This window comes from Penicillium pulvis (genome assembly GCF_028828015.1).
Source record: "Penicillium pulvis strain IBT 33274 chromosome Unknown scaffold_8_segment0_segment0, whole genome shotgun sequence".
NCBI classification, from domain to species: Eukaryota; Fungi; Ascomycota; class Eurotiomycetes; order Eurotiales; family Aspergillaceae; genus Penicillium; species Penicillium pulvis.
Window position 1 is genome coordinate 1,206,227 of NW_026643080.1, and position 12,839 is coordinate 1,219,065.

General features: G+C 48.7%; 4 protein-coding genes across 4 annotated transcripts; 2 read left to right on the forward strand and 2 right to left on the reverse strand.

The window, feature by feature from the left end:
- Positions 1–3,389: 3,389 nt before the first annotated feature.
- N7503_009856 (glycoside hydrolase family 76 protein) lies at positions 3,390–4,891 on the reverse strand (the record flags this gene model as incomplete). The annotated part of the gene is made up of 3 exons (XM_057069402.1): positions 3,390–3,959; positions 4,018–4,721; positions 4,786–4,891. 3 exons carry the CDS (start codon positions 4,889–4,891, stop codon positions 3,390–3,392), a joined length of 1,380 nt encoding a protein of 459 aa, XP_056916013.1.
- Positions 4,892–5,671: 780 nt separating this feature from the next.
- Positions 5,672–6,847, reverse strand: N7503_009857 (branched-chain amino acid aminotransferase; the record flags this gene model as incomplete). Its single annotated transcript, XM_057069403.1, has 2 exons — positions 5,672–6,738; positions 6,787–6,847. The coding sequence occupies 2 exons, from the start codon at positions 6,845–6,847 to the stop codon at positions 5,672–5,674; spliced, it is 1,128 nt and encodes a 375-aa protein (XP_056916014.1).
- Positions 6,848–7,775: 928 nt separating this feature from the next.
- N7503_009858 (uncharacterized protein) lies at positions 7,776–8,693 on the forward strand (the record flags this gene model as incomplete). The annotated part of the gene is made up of 1 exon (XM_057069404.1): positions 7,776–8,693. The coding sequence occupies one exon, from the start codon at positions 7,776–7,778 to the stop codon at positions 8,691–8,693; it is 918 nt and encodes a 305-aa protein (XP_056916015.1).
- A 455-nt stretch (positions 8,694–9,148) lies between these two features.
- Positions 9,149–10,423, forward strand: N7503_009859 (uncharacterized protein; the record flags this gene model as incomplete). The annotated part of the gene is made up of 1 exon (XM_057069405.1): positions 9,149–10,423. One exon carries the CDS (start codon positions 9,149–9,151, stop codon positions 10,421–10,423), a length of 1,275 nt encoding a protein of 424 aa, XP_056916016.1.
- Between the last annotated feature and the right edge of the window lie 2,416 nt (positions 10,424–12,839).

Consider the following 12,839-nt stretch of genomic DNA (forward strand, 5'->3'; position numbering starts at 1 on the left):
TATCAGCCCGTCATGTCTCCAACCGATTTGTCAAGTCCGCGCTCTCTCTCTGTCTGTGCGGGTGTGTCTCTCTTTCGAGTCGGATAGTGGAGTAATCACCTACCGGCGATCGGGAACCCGATAATCCCGTGGTGTGGATTCGTAGTTGCAATGGTTTGTCTTTGTTGTCGAGGGTGGCTTACTCAAACAAAGAACTCGGTTGTTGATGGAAGAAACAGTGGCTTGTTGTTAGGTGTTAACGAAGAGAAGGTGGAGGATGGTTGAAAGTAGCCCCGGGAGCAAGCGTTTTTTGTCTTAGGGGGGGGAACTGTTAGGTTGGGGGCTAGTCATGCAGTACCTGCACTCGCGCAGACAGCGCTGATATCATTGGAATAAGCTGCTGGGCTCTTCAGGTGTTCAATGGGCCCACTTCTGTGTGTCACTAAAGGAGTACCGCAATACGCCAGGCAATACAGTTCGTATTGGGGGCCGGAATCTGCCCTTTCGAGTAATCCCCTTCCTTGCATGTATCTGTTCAAATTAATCTATTTCAAGTACTCATACGCTTGATCAATATAAACTTCCTATAACGTACATAATCACATAATCTCATTGCTTGGGACAAATTCAAGAGATTCTGCATCAGTCAGCTTCATCTACACTTTACTCGATCGGCGCGTCGATATCCTAACCAGGGTTGCATTCCACTCATTTAACACGCATGAGGAAACATGTAAGATTCAAGATACCAATAAATTAAAAATCCACCAGCTCTTGCGCCACAAATCCATGGCCATGTGCACCATGTGGTTTGTGGACCGGGGAGATTTGACAGCTTTCCTACTTGAGATCTTTCCTAGTTGAGTATCGTGATCTACGATCGGGTTCAGAATTAGCAGACGGAGTAAGTGTGAAACATCCTGGATAGTATAATGTTTGACTGGACCTGGCCCCTCCAGGGACACGGCCCCCAATCTGTACGTATTAATTCGCCACTAGTACCGAGTTACATACTTCGTAAACATGGACTCCACATAATTTTGCGAATCCACCACTCAACTGCGGGGAATGCTGTGCCAGCCGTGCCGGTAAGTGGAACTTCCATTGTGGACTTAATTATACTTAGTCCTAGTTACTTACCGTTGGAGTGGCACCATGACACGGTCCTTACTCGAGAGAGACAAATTTACACGAACCTTCCATGTGTTCAAGATTTACCAGATCTACGATCTGTGACAGCGTGCTCGATCCCTACAAATCCCTCGGGGGAACCGTTACTCCACTACGGGTTTCAGAAGTCCGCCTCATAGATAAATGCCCCCGAGCACAGACAGTTTCATCTCAACACTTGACCTAGACAGGCATCCTTGCCTAAAAAGGCAACTATACCTATACAGTAACCCCCATCGAGAACAACAGGATCTCACTGCTACCAGGTGTAATTGTTCATGTAGCTAGTCTGCCTTGGCGGACTTACATTGGACCATCAGAATTATTGGGGAACCCCAAATGCTATCCATAGATTAGACTACCGGGCGCTAAGTAGCTATGTATAGATAGGGACGGCAACTTGCGGCGCAGTCCTGCGTATATTTCCGACCGGCCAACACGACCTGAAATCATATTGATTTTTTCCAGTATACTACTGGTCAGGACAAGAAAACTATCATCAGCTTGGGAGCATAATGATTACTATCACTTTGATGAATCTTCTGCAAAAAAGTAAGAGATTGAAACACCTATCAGCGCCCGAGAAATGCAGTCATCATCCTAGCCAAGGTTCAAAACCAAGGGGCAATGGTCTCGAGGTGGCAATGGGGCAGGATGTCCATGCCAAGCACGGTACACCTCTTACATTAATGTCTTGGTGTGCGGGGTGGATATATGCTGCAACCTTATGCATCCTGTACTTTGGGGCAAGGAATTCCTCGGTGGCAAGGCCTCTTATCCCATAGGTATCTCGTACTTCGCAAAAGATGTGTTTCATCCTTGACTGTTTCATGTCAAGCTTGTTGATAACCTCCAATGATTTGTTTCGAAATTGGTTGCGCCGGATCTATGGAGTCGATCGGACTTCCAAAACTCCGCATCAATTACTAAGAAGCATTGTTCTCCACGGTTCCTACCAACGTTCGCATCTATGTTCGTGATAGCGCGATAGTAGAGCATGAATCCTGCTAGTATCGATCCCTTTAAGCTCCCCGATAATTATAGAAAGACCCTGCAGCTCCGGAGCGTGTTGGTGTAAAAGTCCATAGATAGCTCCGAACTCCAATCCATGGGTCCTTTGCGGGCTCTAGCTTGGTTCGGCTAGGCCCACCAAGCCTTCAAGGCAACATCCCCAAGGACCTTTTCAAGACCTTTGAGATAGACATTGAAGTACGAACTCTTTATCGAGATTATTTCAAAAAGTTATACGATCGCACGTGGCAGTGCCACTTACCCCTTCTAGCAAAAGCTGCGATCCAAAGCTTCGATGGTTCTGGCCCTCCCAGAACGCTGATTATGTCTCATCTGGGTATAGCTCCGAAGCCGATCAATTCACAGCCCTGGGGGCCAAAAATACTAACTGATTGTGACATCACCCCCGCTTACTGAAAAGTATTAAACGATGCACACTGCCACGCAATAGGTCCCAGAATTCGCCCTAAACCTTTGCATTGTTCCTTCCCGTGTCGCTAATGCGTGCAATCAGGTCCCAGGGACGGTGTTGGTTCCCCGCTATACCTCTACCGTGACGTCTCCCTGCCGAGTGAGCGACTCAGCTACCCAACCCCTTTTCGTGAGGGGAAGGGGGCCTTGGTGCAAATCCCGGGCCTCTCAGGCACGGATATCGGCCAACTATCCAAATTTGTTCGGGTCAGACGAGACCCGACATAGCGGTGCGGATATCAGGAACTGCGGGCAGATGTCGAATCACAGTTGCGCCTCCTACAGGGCTACCCAAACAAATGTCTGTTGTATTTTCCTGCGATGTATTGTTGACTGTGTGCCTCGGCATTGGCTAGATTTAAGGCAGAAGTACTCTGCCAAAATACCATGTAATTTCCCCCGCTTCTCGTCATTGATCTTATCTCGGCTGCGCATTTCCACCTGGGAAGGTTTCAATTTGCGGAAATTTCATGCGAGCAGCATAATTTCCGAGAAAGTCCGGGATTGGTGGATGTCTATAGCGCGTGGTTGGTGCCAACGCGCTGTTCTTATCCCATATTTAATTCGAGCAAAATCAATCAATATCCATTGTTACCAAACTGAGTACAATTGAATGCGACAACTATGTACAGGGCTCGAGCGCTGTGCAAGAAATTGCGCCACGCCGACGTTGGACCTCTGCAGTAAAAAGAAAAACAAAGATGAAAACGAAGAACCCTAGAGTGAAGAGACGGGCCATTGAAAGAAGAAAATAGCAATTAATCCCAAACTAGCCACCCCGCTGATCCTCCCAGAGTGATCATCATCAAGGCAGTCAAGATACCGGCCCCAGCCCGATCACCAGTTGTGATAGGGTACGACAGCGCATCAGGCGTGGGCGCTGGGGGCTTTCCACCGGCACTAGGATCTCCCTTACTGGTACCGCCATTATCGCTAGTGACTGGTGCAGCCACTTTCGTGATGAGGTTCGCCTGAATTACCTCGAGAGCCGCCATTTGCTGGCCGAAGTCCGTGGTGGTGTCCCATTTCTTCTCTGTCCACTTAAGGCCACAAGTAGTGCCTTCCGGTCCACCATCGCAGGCTTGTGCAGCTGCTGATGCGGACGCTTTGAGCTTGGGCATGATCAGGTCGTATGTGAATGGCGCCATCTGCGTGGTGGCTGCCATCCAGCGGGCGAGATAGCCTTTGAAGGATCGTTGATCAACCATGCATGTGTTGACTGTCTCACAGGCTCGTTCAAACATGACATTTTTTGGGTTGTCTGAAAAGAAAACCTCAGATGACTCGAGGATTCTCTCGACTCGGTCTTTCCATTTAGGATCGGAAGTCTGCAGCCAACAGCCGTTAGTCAGAATAATTGAAGTTAAAGGTGAGCTGTATACTTACTATGTTCCACATGTTCGCTGCACCGAGGAGGAAAACACCGTTGTTGTAGGTCCACTCAATTTGGTTGATATTGGTGCAGTTGGTCAAATCACTTGCGCCATCCCAGAAATGGTAGTCGGGTGTCATGAATCCGACATCCTCAGTCCAGTCCCAAGCCCTCTCCGCCCACTCTTGGTATGTCGAATTTCCGGTATACTTTGCAAGACGGGCTGCCAAGTTGAAGAATCCGCCAGTGGAAATGGTGTTCTTGTAGCTATAACCGTTATTCCATGTGAAGATCTGCCACCGCAGTCCTCCTCCACATGAAGAATTATCCCAGCGAGGCGCTTGTGTGTTGAATGTTGCCTGGGCCATGGCGAGCCAGCCCATTTTGTCAGAGGGAGGGTTGGGGAAGTTCCGCTCCGCAGCAGACATAGCTGCAAATCCCCAGAAAGCTTGGTCGTCATTTCCTTCTGTTTTACTTTGGTTGTTTGGCATGAAGGCACCAGTGTCTCCTGCCTGCCATAGTAGACCCTGCGTGGTGATGTCGTTCCATTTATCGTCGCCTGTATAATACCAATAGTCGATCAATGCATTAAACATTGCACCAGCTTCCCACCAGTAATATGGATCTGGTAGATTGCCCGGATTGTCGCCCGGCCTATTTCCGGTATAGTAGGACATCATGTTCGTGGCTACTTGCCTCGCGGCTATTTTGATGGAATCTGCGATGGAGTAAGTCAATGAATCGTGGGATGACCTTTCGTTTTCCAATGCACATGCACATACCGCCATCTTCAACGTCTAATGTAACGGCTTGAGCCGTTGATGCTCCCGCAAGAGCGACTGTTAATACCCTCGCCCATGAGGGCTGAGAAGCGCCGAACATGCGCATCGGGGCCGTTATATATTATAATATGATGATGAGCTTGCAGTTGGTGCAACAAAGCCTTCTGGATTTTCACTTGTTTCCAATAGTATGAATATTGAATGAAATTTTGGTTGACCTTCAATTGCACAGGTATTACGCCTGCAGACAGCCTCTCAAACAAAGAATAGAAAAGGAAGAGAAATCTCGTGGAGACAGAAACCCATACGTAACATCCACGTCTGGCCAACAAGAGGGGTCTTGTGGATCACAAATCACATTCCAAAAACAATGGGGGTGCTGGCATGGTAACAAGGCGTGTATCCCTCGAGTCACCGTCCCGCCCTGACCCAGGAGTGGACAAACAGGTACCACGATTGAACCGCATGGGGAACTACTATCACAATGGGTCTGTTCATCGCGCCTGCAATCAGACTGGGATCCATTGAGGTGTGACCCTAGAGCTGTCATTGTATCGTGGCATCCATGGTTCTGCTCTACAGTGGGGATCGGCGAGGAATGCGGGCAGGGGAGCTCCCAGGCCGCGACATTTGATCGATAAGAAATAGACCTGGGAAAAGAACCGATTCGAACAACTCAAGCCAATTAATATTGAGAGATAACAGGCAAACGTGTCAAAAGTGGCTCGTCGGCCGCAAACGAATACACTGCAACATCGCATTCCGATGCTGTCACGTCTATCCCTTTCCGGAAGGGAGGAACTGAAGTATGGACTCCCTGGCCTTCCACTAAACAACATTTCTAGTCATCTGGCATGGAATCAAGGGACTTTTTTCATTGATATCATCAAGGCACATTCGCTCCGCTGAACTCCGTTTTTTCGGTGCTGCCATCCTCCATCCATCCCTTGGGAGGAGCTTGCACTTCAAAGTTCCACCCAAATGTATCTTCTTTCTGTCCCGACTGAATACCGCGTAGATTCTGCAGAAGTTTTACACAGACCTCACCGCCCTCATTATTGTTTCCGGAACGATATTCAAACTTGTTTCCCTTCGACCGCATAGTGATACTCCGCACCGGCACCAGAGCGGCCGCTGTACCCGCCGCAACCACTTCGTCAAAACCAGCCAGTTCATCGTAGCTAACACGGCGCTTCTCCACACGAAAGCCCAACTTCCGGGCAATCTCGCCCACAGATGCGGCGGTGACTGAGTCGATAGCATTAGGACTATCGGGGTGCACAATCGTAACATCCGAACCACTGCCCTTAACTCCAATAAAGGCTGATGTCGAGAATTCGTCGATCTCACTTCGTGTCGCGCTATCAAGGTGCAGCGTAATACCAAAACCTTCATTGCGCGCGCGATCACTGTGACGTAGTACAGGGGCATAGTTACCCCCGACCTTCGCCGATCCTGTTCCATGAGGAGCAGATCGGTCAAAGTCCTCGAGGATCAGGGCATCGACTGCACTGGCTCCATGGTAGACGCCGGTGGGCATGACAAACACAGCAAACGTATACCCATCGGGTGGGCTCAGGCCCAGCTGCGCAGAAGACCCAAACAGTAAAGGTCGGATGTACATCGCAGCGCCGGATTCATGAGGCGGAACAAACTCGGCATTGACCGCCACGGCTAGATGGACGGCCTCGATAAACAGCTCCTCGGGGACAGGCGGGATGGAGACCACCTCTGCAGAATGCTGCATTCGCTTTGCATTGCGCTCCGGTCGGAAGATGGTGATCTTGTTATCTCCAGCATGGCGGAATGCTTTGAGTCCTTCATAGACTTGCTGTCCGTAGTTCAGGCCGGGCGCCATACCGTGAATGGACAGGAAAGGCGAAGCGACGAATTGTGGGGCAGACCACTTGCCTCCGCCAGACTTAGAAAAGTGGCATTCAACATGGCCGTGAACTGTAGTCGATTAGACAATGGTTTGCAATTGGACTTAATGGAGCCTACCGTCGCGGACTTTGAAGCCAATGTCCTTCCAATCGAGAGCTGCGGGTGGTGGGGGAAACATGGTGAGTGGGGATATGGGGGATCAGCGGGACCCGCGGGGTACATGGGTTTTATATTGACTTTGGTGACACAACGACTCCGAATATTTCTGCCATAAGACGGAATGACGGAAATCTGACTTCCCCCACTTTCCTCGCAATTACAATTTTCTGACACATCTCACGGCTTGTCAGCTATTAGGTGCCCACTCCTTAATGCCCAATGGCAACCAAAATCCCTCTCACCGGTGAGATCAATAGGCGGTGGGTAGAATTAGAGTTGGAGCAGGCACTGAGGGGTTCTAGGTTGGCTGAATTGCATTCTTGCCCTCCAATTCCAAGTTTGTATCTTATCTTTACCTGATCATTAAAGAAGCTGGTGATTATGAGGTATTTGTTCTTTGGCTCAAGGCATGTTTCGTGTACATATATATCTAAGCCTACTTACCTATACATATTCATTCATTAGGTGAATTTCGAATGTTTTAAGATGAACATCATGAACATATAAACACTTAAACTTGGAACATTATTTGCGGAAGTATTTTGAATGCTTAAACGGGTGTACAGTTTAAGATAGACCCACGGCCTAACGTTTCAAGGTGCATGTCAAGCTTCCAATTTTGTGATGCCTGATTAGACAGGCACCAATGAAATGTCTCACTTGACACATATGCACTTCGATCTTACACAAATTGACCTCAACTTGGGACATCTGGGTAATTGATTCGCCACTTGGGATTTCGAAAGGGATGCATATCTTCAGCGGACGAATTCACTGAACATTTACATCCTTGATCGATCTACAGGCTCGGGGGTACACACAAAGAGAGCTCCTCAGTTTAACCCCGGGTTTATCGCCGAGTCCCTTGCTCCACACAATTTTCCTCTTGTTCAAATCACAAATTCTTGACTCTTGCAACTTTGATCTCGAATTCCTATCCCCGACCCATGAGTACTCCACGAAATCGAAAGCAGCGCCGTGCTGCGGCTTCCGAGTCTGCCTCCACCGCGTCCGACATTGCCCTCTCCCTCCCCTCACGCGACGATCCGTCCACGAGCCCCAAAGAGCACAGAACACTCTATGATATCATTGAAGAACGTCAGAATGAGCTCCGTGGCCAGCTAGCAGGCTCAAAAGCCTTGCCAGCATCAACAAAGAAAACAAAGCAGTCCACCCAGTCCACGGGGACACGCTTCGTGACCGTGGACGCGTCTGGAGCTCTCGTGGAGACCGACGGCGATATCAACAGCGAGATCGCAAAGGACATCGGAGGGCGAAAGAAACCCTCCATTGGAGATGCCAAACCCAAAGTCACCAATGATGAAGAAGAAGACACCGACCAGCCCCTCCCACCCTTCCTCGATACCATTTTGCTCTCTATCCCCCTCACAACCCTCCACCTCACTCTCGCCTACCTGGCTGCGTACATGTACGCCGAATCGACGGACGTACCGCGTCTAGTTAAGGACGCAGTCACAATGACCTTCCCACTCCTCACATTCCTCGTTCACTTCATCCACGGCCACATGGTCTCCCTCCGGCTTCCACGATGGAGCTTCTTGAATCCGCAGCCAGTTTTCATCTTCCCACTCACACGAGACAAATTCACTTTGTCATTCCTACGACGCTTATTATTACCCCCGAGTCTCCGAACGCTTGTCTTCCTACCTGTTGCCGTGATGCTGGGTATGCACCTGATTACTATCACAAATGATAACCCCAACTACGCTATGATGAAGACGGCACCTGCATACGGGACGGTATGGATCTGGTGTATACTTGAGATGTCGTTTGGTCCAGCGGTTCTTGGATCGATGGGACCGTTGATTTGGGGCGTTTGGTGGATGGGCTACGGCATTGTCTGAGGATACGTCTGGTACACATCAGATGTATCGAAGCAAGCTTTAGAATGCTCTGCCTAGAGCCTTGGGAGCTCATACATGGATGATGCATGGACATTCTAAGCATTCTTCCAAGAGTTGTATCATATTTCATCTATAGACCCCATTTGCTAGTCCTGAATTCATAGAACTCTTCATTTTGCGGTAGGATTACCGGGCTAGGAACATGCAAACCGAACCCAATGACTCTTTTTTTATGCCAAAGAGTGGCGAAACGCAATCTTGAGGCTCAATGCCGTTCTCTTGCCGTCGATGGGAAACCAAAATGAACGAAGTTAATCTGGTCTACCTATCAGTCGCGGCGAGGGGCGGAAACATTACCCCACTTCCCCTGTAAATGATCTGGTACACGACTTATTTTTAGCGTCTTCTCAAGCAACTAATCGGGGTCTATCACTGCAAAACCATCTTTCAGGAGAATGCCACTTGTCAAAGTAGGCAATGATGCCCTCCGGATCGATTTGGCTGCGCCCGAGGGCTGGACATTTGCCCCGGGTGACACGGTCATCGGCGACGTGGTTCGCCGCTCTCCCATTGACACTGCGAATGCGGACCTGAAAGTATTTTTGAGAGGTCGTATACAGACTAGCAAATCCGGTGCGGGCACTAGCGGTTCATTGCCCACCGATCCTGCCGGTGCGGGCACTCAGTCCGTCGCCTCGGAGCAGATCCTACTTGCAAAGCATTATCCCATCTTTCAAGGTCCTCTACAGATTTCAGAGGGTGAAAACCCCGTTTCTTGGTCTTTTACAACAGAAATTACTCCTGATCCGCCAAGAAGGATATTTGGAAAATATGATGTCTCGTATGATTACCTACCAGGAACGATCAACACAATTAGTCGGAGTGGCCTGGCCACGTCGACTGCGTGGATCGATTACTTTCTCGAGGCCGAATTGCGATACTTGCAGAAAGGTGATTCTGGTCGCGATATCGAAAGAAAACACACTGCTATTTATCCGATCACCCTAAGACATCAACCTTTGCAGGAATTTGATGAATTCGGGATCACACAACAAACATTCCAGCGGAAAGTCAGGAGCCATCGTCTATTGCCGGATGTTGGTCATTCGAACTTATCTATGAAGCAAAGGGCACAGCAGCGCTTCGGTTCGTCCAAAGTACCCGAGCTTTTCTTCCAAATGGAAATTTACACTCCGAGTACGATTCAGCTCGACAACCCCGCGTTTCTACCCCTCAACCTCATAATAGTCCAAGGGACTGAGACGAGCAAGGAGATTAAGAATGTTCACAGAACAGCTTGGATCACCTCAATGTCACTTTCTATCGAAACCTGTACCTTTGTCAAGTACCACGGAGCCTCCCTGGAAGCAGGCTATAATCAACCTTCTAACTCGGCTCGTTCAATCCCTGCTAAGTCTGTCGGAGGACACTCCAGCATTCAGGACTTGCACTTAAAGGATGCTGTCCGCAGAATGGATGATTTCCCCTGGGAGATTGCCATGGGGGAGGGAACGGTCGATATTGGGAGTGTCCTTCAGATGGTTCTCCATACAGACGGGTTGAGTATTGCGGGAAGACGACTTGAGAAAGTGCAGCCAATCACCCCCAGTTTTGATGTATACAATCTTCGAATTATAAACTGGCTCAAGATGGATGTGTCTGTCACGGTGGCGGACGAGACTTGTATATTAAGTACAAGGACACCCGTGACGATATTAGCCGCAGAATAGTCTCACAATGCCACCAAATAAAGACCAAGTTCAGTGCGAATCCAAGTGTTCGTAGCTTAGCACTATATTATACATGTTCAGATTTCAAAGACAAAGTGTTGATACCACTCGTGTAAATAGTTAAAGTTGTTGGTAGCACGTCCAGAGGGATGTAACATGGAGGACTAGACCACCGATGTGGTTCAACCCACCGTTACATTGTCCCCTGAAGCTGTGATACGGCAATGGCTTTTGCTATCAATATCTGACGATAGTAGTCCGTCACAACGTGATCTTAGTCAAGGTCTGCGTTCTTGGGATTATGTTCCCCACCCCTGATATCTCAACCAACGACACAGAGAGGGCTATCAACATCCCCCCAGTTTGACTCGCCATGGCGATAATTGAGAAGGCAAAAGCATTGACACCGTTAATATTGATATGCGGTGAGATGACATCGTTCTTTTACACCGAATTGCTGGCCCAAACCTCATCTGCCCCGACTTTGAACATGCCTTTCTAATCAACGGGCAGCTGTCTTCTTCATCTTCCATGATGCAAAAATCATCGCAAGCCCCGTGGATCCTGAACCGCCCTTTCTAAAAATTCGAGACGAATGTCAGTCCGTGGGTTCTTCTTGGGATAATGTAGGTGAAACAGTCTGTTGTGGATTCGATGAAGCTCTGGGTAAAAGAAGCCACGAAATTGATAAGTACTGACGTTTGACTGACTCCCAGGCTGGTCCTCAATCTGCATGCGCCGGTTTGTTCTCTGAATCGCCACTCTTACCCGATCTACAAGCATGCATTGCACCTGTAAGAGTTTCAATATTGTATGTAATCTTTGGCTTGACACATTCACTGAGCGCAAGCACTTTGATAGTGTACTACAGGGACAACGCCAGCATGCTGCACCAATGATTGTGTGGACTTAAGCAGTAACCTGACTCATTGTGGATCATGTTCAATATCCTGCACGGCTCGTCTATGTCCGGCAAAAGAGCCAAGCTGCTGCTCAGGAAATTGCGTTGATCTTGACAGCAACAGATCTAATTGCGGGTCATGCAATAATGCTGTGAGAGAATCCTTGACCAGAAATTTCAAGTTAAGATTCAAATGCCTAATCAGCCTCCACAAACAGTGCAACGGCCAATATGTTTATTGCTGTGGCGGAGAATGTGCGAATCTATTCAACGACCCCGCCCATTGCGCATCTTGCGAGGCCCCTCCGGTAAGGCTCATACCTCTTGATTCATATTGCTTCAGGCAAGCGCGGGATGAGTGGGTGCTAATATGTACTTGGTACTAGTGCGTTGGGACCGTTCCAGGCTGCTGCGCCGGAAGATGTCGCGACCTAGGCCTCGATTCCGCGAATTGCGGAACTTGCAATAACACAGTGAGCTTCCCCAAGATTTGAATGGCCTGAAGTGAGAAACCAACAATAAGAATCTACAGTGTAATTTAGCCCAGTCTACCTGTTGCTCCGGAAATTGCACAAATATCAACACCAGCGTCCAGAATTGTGGAAATTGTAGCAACGCCTGTACAGGTGTACAACCAGCCTGCTGCACTGGATCCTGCAGTGATTTGTCAAGTAACACTTTAAACTGTGGAGCATGCAATATAGCTGTAGGTTTCCCTTTTCACTGTCCTTCGATAGGGCTGCAAATACACTGACTTCGATGTAGTGCAACTCTTCAGCTCCCAGCTGTTGCTCAGGGTCATGCACCAATACCAACTCTGACTTGAATCACTGTGGCTCTTGTACAGCCACTCCCTGTAGTGGTACACTACCAGGATGCTGCTCCGGAACCTGTGTCGACTTGAGTGGAAGTAGTGCAAATTGCGGTTCTTGCGCTAATACGGTGAGTATTCTAAGTCTACTCGATCATACATCTGCAAAGTCTGATTTGTCTTGATAGTGCTCTGTCGCTCAACCAGCTTGTTGCGGTGGTACTTGTACCAATCTGAGTAATAACGTGAATAGATGTGGCTCTTGTACCGCAGCACCTTGTACGGGGGTATCTCCCGCGTGCTGCTCAGGTGCTTGCTCTGATTTGAGCAGTAGCCCATCACATTGTGGAAACTGCAATATCACCGTGAGTTCTCGTTATATAAAAGACTAGAGTAGCCTAATTTATCACGGTAGTGTACGACCGCTTCGCCGGCTTGTTGTCTCGGCGCATGCACAAATGTCAACACATCTTCCTCTAACTGCGGAGCTTGCGGGATAAGTGTGGGTTCTCTCAATCTTGGTTAAGATGATGGAAGGGAAACCCGCTAATGCCATACATTAGTGCCTCTCATCAACGCCGAACTGCTGCTCAGGATCTTGCACGAATACAAACACGGACCCCAACAATTGTGCAATTTGTGGCCTCACAGTATGTTTGTCATATGTCTGATTCAAGGTCAACAAAGGAACTGAGATCCCCATC